Here is an 8,002-nt window from a genome sequence, read left to right on the forward strand (position 1 = left end):
ACGAAGGTCGAAAGCCATGCGTCCTCCGAAGACAACCCAACCAAGCCGCACTGCTTCTTAACACAGCGCGCTCCAACCGGAAGCCAGCCGCACCCAATGTGTCGGAGGAAACACCGTGCACCCACCCTCCTCGGTTAGGCGCGCACTGCGCCGGCCCGCACCAGAGTCGCTGGAGCGCGATGAGACACAAGGATATCGCGCTGCGCCAACCCTCCCTAACCCGGACGAGCTATGCCAATTGTGGCGTCGCCACGGACCTCTCCGGTCGCAGGCCGGCTGCGACAGAGCGCTGGGGGCGAACCCAGACTCTGGTGGCGCAGCTAGCACTGCGATGCAGTGTCTAGAGCACTGCGCCACCCGGGGAGGCCCCAAGAAGTAATCTTTAAGCCGATGTTAACACTTGTATGTTTTATGAGTTTCTTTTTTTTTTTCTTTTTTTTTAAAAATAAATTTTCTTCCCCTTTTCTCCCCAATTTTCGTGGTATCCAATCGCTAGTAATTACTATCTTGTCTCATCGCTACAACTCCGTACGGGCTCGGGAGAGACGAAGGTCGAAAGTCATGCGTCCTCCGAAGTACAACCCAACCAAGCCGCACTGCTTCTTAACACAGCACGGCTCCAACCCGGAAGCCAGCACCACCAATGTGTCGGAGGAAACACCGTGCACCCGCCCCCTCGGTTAGCGCGCACTGCGCCGGCCGCCACAGGAGTCGCTGGAGCCGCGATGAGACAAGGATATCCCTACCGGCCAAACCCTCCTAAGCCCGGACGACGCTAAGAGCATTGTGCGTCGCCCCACGGTCCTCGGTCGCGCCGCTGCGACAGAGCCTGGGCGCGAACCAACTCTGGTGGCGCAGCATAGCTGCGATGCAGTGCTCTAGACACTGCGCCACCGGGAGGCCCGTTTATGAGTTTTTATTATGAGTGTTTCTGTTTTGAATTTGGCGCTCTGCAATTTCACCGGATGTTGGCCAGGTGGGACGCTAGCGTCCAGGTGGGACGGTGGGACGCTAGCTACCCTAGAGGGTTATGAATAATGATTTTTTTTAATAGGCCTTCCAAATTTCCCAATGGCATTATGCATTGGTATTTACATTATTTTTACATTCTAAAATATGTCAGAATAATGTGGGCAAAAGACTACATCCACCGGCAGATGCTCCCGACACAAACACACTAGTGAAGTCTGTCCATGTGGTAAGTAGTCAGTCTTGCATTTGAGATGTTCAAGTTATTTAGGGGTTATTGTATCACGCGTGACGAAAAAGCAAAAAGCAAACAGGTTTCCTTTGTTATGGAACGCTTGTCTGATTTTTAAGGCAGGCTATTCCATGGCATGATGACTGAATTGCGCATCGCAAATCTTCAACCGAGACTTTAACTTTTGAAATACCTGGTTTGCATTCTTTCCTTGTCATTTACCTGTGGATGTCATAACTTGGAACATCTTCCTGCTGCTTTCTTACTCCTACGCGTTCGATCTTCAACAACCAGCTGTTTGAGAGCTGCGCGATCTCTCTGCCGGACAGATTATCTCAAACTAGACTATATGTGTGCGGCTTGCGTTGTGTGTGGTAAGTAATGGACATAATGAATGAACAACTTCGGAATTCATCCGTTTAAAAAAAAATATATATATATATAGGCCTAGATAAAATATAACATTATTGCAATATTTTTTTAACCTTTCACGAGCCTCTACCCGGGTCCGGGATCACCCCCACCCCCCACACACTGATTAGCATAGCTAGCATAGCTTCACAAGTAGATAGTAGCATCTAAATATCATTAAATCACAAGTCCAAGACACCAGATGAAAGATACAGATCTTGTGAATAAAGCCACCATTTCAGATTTTTAAAATGTTTTACAGGGAAGACAAAATATGTAAATCTAATAGCTAAACACGTTAGCAAAATACACAATTTCTTTGTCCACCATTTTTTCTCTCCACCAGTAGCTATCACCAATTCGCTAAACTAAGATATTGATAGCCAATAACCTATAAAAAACCCTCATCAGATGACAGTCTATAACTGTGTTCTTGGGGACCTTCAATGCTTTTTGTCATTATGGGGTATTGTGTGTAGATTGATAAGGAGAAAAAAACAACTATTTCATCAATTTTAGAATAAGGCTGTGACAATGTGAAAAAAAGTCAAGGGGGGTCTGAATACATTCTTCATGCTTTGTATAGGCTACACACATGTACACTGTGGTTCACCTTCAGTTCATATCCTTAACCACACACACGACCTATAGCTGTGAAAGTGGTCGTTTGTGGTTTGCCTGTAGATCTAGTTGAACGAGTGTGTCTGGACTGTTGATGAGACTGCATCAACACAGTAGGCAAGTGAGGGACAGTTCCCTGTTTTACCTGAAGCTCGTGCCTGTCACCTCCCCTCCACTCACACCTGTGGTTGTGAAAGTAGTAGTAGGCTATAGGTTATTTATATTTGTGGGCTGCGGGATAGTTAGTCAGACGGAGGCCAGTCCCCTCCCCTGTCTGTAGTAGATGGTTGACAGTAGTCTCCTGTGTGGTATAGATACCAGACTAGCTGACGTGTGTGTGTGTGTGTGTGTGTGTGTAGATAGTGTAGCCAAACCGCATTGTGTGTGTGGCCAGGTGATGACGACTCCCAGGGGACTACTATTTCAACTAAAAAGGCATTAAACATTTCTAATGTAGAGGATCTGTGGTTGACAATATTACTGTATGTGCTGTGGTGGGAAACGTTTAAGGCCCTCCTAGGCTCTTCTAGCTAAGTAGCTCCTCCGTATACATTATTTATACCACGTCTATGAAGTGCAAGAATAGAGCCTGTTTAAGTTTAAATTGTACTTTTTAATATTCATTTTGAAGTTTTAGTGTGTTAAAATTGAGCAAAAATTCCTGTATTTTCAGCTAATGCTCTTCAATCCTCTGTGATAGTAAACTCATTTCTAATTCATTACTCCCCATCCTGCCTGCTTTTGATTGGATAGATGTCTCGCTAACRTATTGCATGAGGGACCTCTGGGACTCATGGCGGGCGGGAGGGCGGGGCGGTTGACGACGACAGCTGTCTTGGAGACGGAGTGTGTGTGAGACGGAGTGTGTGTGTGTGACAACGAGGTGGGATAAACCGGGCATGTGCTACGAGACGGTGTGTGCGTGTGTGTCACAGCGAGGTAGCTGAAACTCATTAGTCTCATGCAGGGCCATTGTGCTGCAGCGACGTCTCATTCACCAAGTAATCAGTGTGTGTGTGTTGTTGTGTGTGTGTGTGTGTGTGTGTGTGTGTGTGTGTGTGTGTGGGTGTGTGTGTGTGTGTGGTGTGTGTGTGTGTGTGTGTGTGTGTGTGTGTGTTGTGGTGTTGTGTGTGTGTGTGTGTGTGTGTGTGTGTGTGTGTGTGTGTGTGTTTGTGTGTGTGTGTGTGTGTGTGTGTGTGTGTTTGTGTGTAAGTAGAATTATCAGCTTGGTCCCCATGCCTGTGTCTAAATATAAAGCCCACAAGCCCATCAGAGGCTAGCCTAGCTAGCATGTAAAGGTGGTATCAGATTATAAAGGCAACAGATTTACCTGCAGTGTGGGGAGGGGCACCACCTACAGTACACCTTTGTGACCCTTAAACCCGGGTTCCTGCAGCTTTTACTGGTGTTTTATAGTGTTTTATAACTGTTATGGCTCACATTAAAACGCCTCATAAACTCTACTACTGGGAGCCTGTTAAACACAGCACTGCACAGAGCAGGAAGACACACACACACACACCACACACACACACACACACACACACAACACACACACACACACACACACACACACACACACACACACACACACAACACACACACACACACTGTGATATAATATTAGAATGTATGAATGGATACTAATGGTAGAGCAGGATAATTGACCTCCGCTATGCATGCTGTATCACGCCCTGGAATTACACACACACACACACCACACACACACACACACACACACCACACACCACACACACACACACACACACACACACACACAGTACAGTCTCTCCTCTTCATTTGGAAAATAAAAACACTAACGCAGGCATGTGGCACCCAATAGGGGAGGAATGAAAAGGTTGCAGTGTTACTTCTGATTAGAACAAAAATTCCGTTGACCTTTGTGGAAGCGGTCCTGTTTCTGTCCTACCTTCGTCGTCTGGAAAATGTCACCGTGTAATTAGGATGGAGTTTGCTACTTCTGTTCTGCTGTGGCAGCGACTTCTAGAGGATTGATAGGAGGCGGGATGTCATCCTCTCTGCTACTCTAAAGGTCAGGACACGAGCAGTTTGGGTGAGGAGGCTTAGTAAAACACGTGACTTGTGGTGATACAAAAAAAAAAGTCATCGATTAATACTGAATTTAAATAGGTCGCCAATGTTACGGAGCAGATAAGGGAGCAAACATGTCTTGCTAAACTTGTCAAACTCGTTAGGCTACACCAAATGGCACGAACGGAGTGGATTTTGATATACGAAGGGATTTGATGTGGAGCAGAGGACCATGTTTTTATTTAAAAAAATGTATTTTCGACTAGCGCTGCCTTTGCTACTTATTTAGGGAAAATTGTACGTACGGACGGCGATTGTGATATGTGGTTGTCTCACCCCGCTATCTTAAGATGAATGCACTAATGGTAAGTCGCTCTGGAGCGTCTGCTAAATGACTAAAATGGTAACATGCTACTGCATATAGCCTCGCTACTGTTATTTTCACTGTCTTTTTACTGTTGTTTTTATTTCTTTACTTACCTATTGTTCACCTAATACTTTTTTTTTTTTTTTTTTTACTGTTGTAAGACAGCATTTCACTGGAAGGTCTACACCTGTTGTATTCAGCGCACGTGACAAATAAACTTTGATTTGACTTGATTTGTAACCTCCCGAGTGGAGCAGTGATCTAAGACACTGCTTCGCAGTGCTAGCTGTGCCACTAGAGATTCTGGGTTCGAGTCCAGACTTTGTCGCAGCCGGCCGCGACCGGGAGACCCATGGGGTGGCGCATAATTGGCCCAGCGTCGTCCGGGTTATGGGAGGGTTTGCCCGGCAGGATGTCCTTGTCCCATCGCGCACTAGCGACTCCTGTGACTGGCCGGGCGCGGTGCACACTGACACGGTTGCCAGGTGTACGGTGTTTCCTCCCACACATTGGTGCGGCTGGCTTCCGGGTTAGGTGGGCATTGTGTGAAGAAGCAGTGCGGCTTGGTTGGGTTGTGTTTCGGAGGACGCACGGCTCTCGACCTTTGCCTCTCCCGAGTCCGTACAGGAGTTGCAGAGATGAGACAAGACTGTAACTACCAATTGGATACCACGAAATTGGGGAGAAAATGGGGGGGGGGATATATGATGATAATAATAAAATGTAAAATGTAGAGATTTGAAATAGATAAGAGAATTGGGTCAGTTCCCCCAGTACTGCTGTTCCCTCCTCCCCCTTAGCAGTGCGGGTGAGTCAGGGGGAGGCTGAGAGCTGGTTGCTTGATTGAATTAGATGAGGTGGGGGAGTCAGGGAGGTTAGGATGGAATTGAATTCGACTTGATTGAGGATGGTTAGGAAGGGGGGGGGGCAGACAGTGTGAGGTGGTGGGGTCGCTGCCATCAGATGGAGGCTGTCATTGGCTTTAAATTGATGTCCCACCCATAAGGATGATACATTTGCTGGCAGTGCCTTCAGAAAGTATTCATACACCTTGACTTATTCCACATTTTGTTGTGTTACATCCTGAATTCAAAATGGATTAAATTGTTGTTGTTTTTCTCACCYATCTACACACACTCTGTTTTTACACATTAGAGTAAAAAAAGTTTTTTGATACAGAAATATCTCATTTACGTAAGTATTCACAACCCTCCTCAATACTTTGCAGAAGCACATTTGGCAGCGTTTGCAGCTGTCAGTCATTCTGGGTAATTCTCTAAGCGCTTTCCACACCTGGATTGTGCAACATTTGACCATTATACTTTTCAAAAACGTAATGATGGTGTTGGAGTCGTGCCTGGACACGCAGTCGTGGGTGAACAGGGGAGTACAGGAGGGGACTAAGCACGCACCCCTGAGGGCCACCGTGTTGAGGATCAGCGTGGCAGATGTGTTGTTGCCTACCCTCACCACCTGGGGTCGTCCAGGATCCAGTTGCAGAGGGAGGTGTTTAGTTCCAAGCAGCAACTACTCTTCCTGGGTTCCAACAAATCAAGGCAATCATGTTTGCAATAAGGTAGTAAAGTAAAACTGCAAAATATTACAAAGAAATGAACTTTATGTCCTGAATACAAGGTGTTATGTTTGGGGCAAATCCAACACGTACTGAGTACCAGTCTTCATATTGTGTTACTGTGAGTAGGCCAGTGATGCAAAATCTCAATTTACACACACACACACACACACACACACACACACACACACACACACACACACACACTGAAAGATCAAAAGTGTTGACAGGCGTTTTAATGCTGGCTGCGTCTCCCCGGCACTACTTCAGGAGGTAGTTCAGTTTGACAGGGGTGTGGTGAGAGGTGTGTGTGTGAGTGTACATGGGTGCGTGATTTGGAATTCAAGTTGCCAGTGGTGGCCTCTCCATAGTGAACTACAATACGGCCGGTTGCAGAGAGCTGCAGGGCATGGTGAGAACACACACACAACACACACACACACACACACACACACACACACACACACACACACACACACACACACACACACCACACACACACACACACACCGGCAACAGGGCAAAGGGTTGTGAACAGAGCAGAGCAGACAGGGCTGTTAGAGGATATGTTACCTGGGCAGACGTTTGTTTGGCCATCCGTTGAAGCTGAGGTGAGTTTGATTGATTAAAGTTTAATCTGCTGTTGAATGTTTTTCTCCAGAGGTGCCCTTGGAACTACTAACACGACTGGCTGTGTTTGCAAGAAATAGAAAATGGAGAAATAGTTTGGAAACAGAGAGGGTTGTGTTTGTATGGTTTGTGTGTGTGTGTGTTTGGGATGAGTGTGTGCCCAATAGATTTGTGTATTGTGTTCGTTTGTTGTGKGTGAACTGTTCATTGTGTTTCTAACTCACTCTCCTTCCTCTCTCTCTCCCTCTATCTATCTTTCTCTCTCTTTCTTTACCYCTTCTCTCCCCCCTACAGAGGTCCTTCCGTTCGTTCGGTATCGATGACCGACACGTCATGGCCAAACACTCCACCRTCTACCCATCGTCGTCTGAACTGGAGGCGGTCCAGACCCTGGTGTCCACCGTGGAGGGTGCCCTCAAACACGTCTCTGATTGGATAGACCAGAGCAATGTCCAATCGGTGCAGAGTAACAGCCAGGCAGACGCAGCAGCCGGCCAGACCGACGGCCAGCCGAACCCCACAGACAGCACGGCGACAGAGGACGCTAGTGCTGACCATGACGACGACCTTAACGACGACCCCGACGTTAGTCCCAGCGCCAGCCCAGATGACTGCACAGACAGCAGCAGCAGGTGGGGTTCCGGCTGCGATATAGGCCTATGGTGTTCCGTTGCGTGTCTGCCAGGTCGACAGTCATTTGTTTTGGTTATTTTCTATTTCCAGATATTGGGACATTTTGACTCTTGATGTTATGGAATTCTATTGACGACTTGATATTGATCTGTTTTCTCTAATAACTTATGCGGTAGTACAGTTTCTGTAGTTTAGTTAGTTAGTCGGTTAGTTCACCTATCCAATGTTTTAAGTGTAACCCAGCTGCCTGTTATCCCCAGGGAGCCTGGTGGAGGTGTGCTGTGTGGGGTGATGAGGATCGGCCTGGTGGCTAAAGGTCTGCTCATCAAAGAGGACATGRACCTGGAGCTGGTGCTGATGTGTCGAGAGAAACCCACAGATGCACTGCTGTGCACTGTCTGTGAKAACCTGCCCCTGCAGATACAAGTAAGAGATATGAGAGAGACGGACGCACGCAGTGCACACAAACACACACACCAGGGTTTCCGTTAGCAGGTAATTGACGGCTTTTGGT

General features: G+C 47.1%; 1 protein-coding gene across 1 annotated transcript in view; it reads left to right on the forward strand.

Annotated features, from left to right (window-relative positions):
* strbp (spermatid perinuclear RNA binding protein) overlaps positions 1-8,002 on the forward strand; it is a 138,150-nt gene that overhangs the window by 85,213 nt on the left and 44,935 nt on the right. The window contains 2 exon segments of the mRNA XM_023986147.3: positions 7,150-7,487; positions 7,749-7,914. Of these exon segments, the coding sequence (XP_023841915.1) occupies positions 7,150-7,487; positions 7,749-7,914 (504 nt within the window).

Source organism: Salvelinus sp. IW2-2015, linkage group LG4q.1:29 (genome assembly GCF_002910315.2).
Source record: "Salvelinus sp. IW2-2015 linkage group LG4q.1:29, ASM291031v2, whole genome shotgun sequence".
NCBI classification, from domain to species: domain Eukaryota; kingdom Metazoa; phylum Chordata; class Actinopteri; order Salmoniformes; family Salmonidae; genus Salvelinus; species Salvelinus sp. IW2-2015.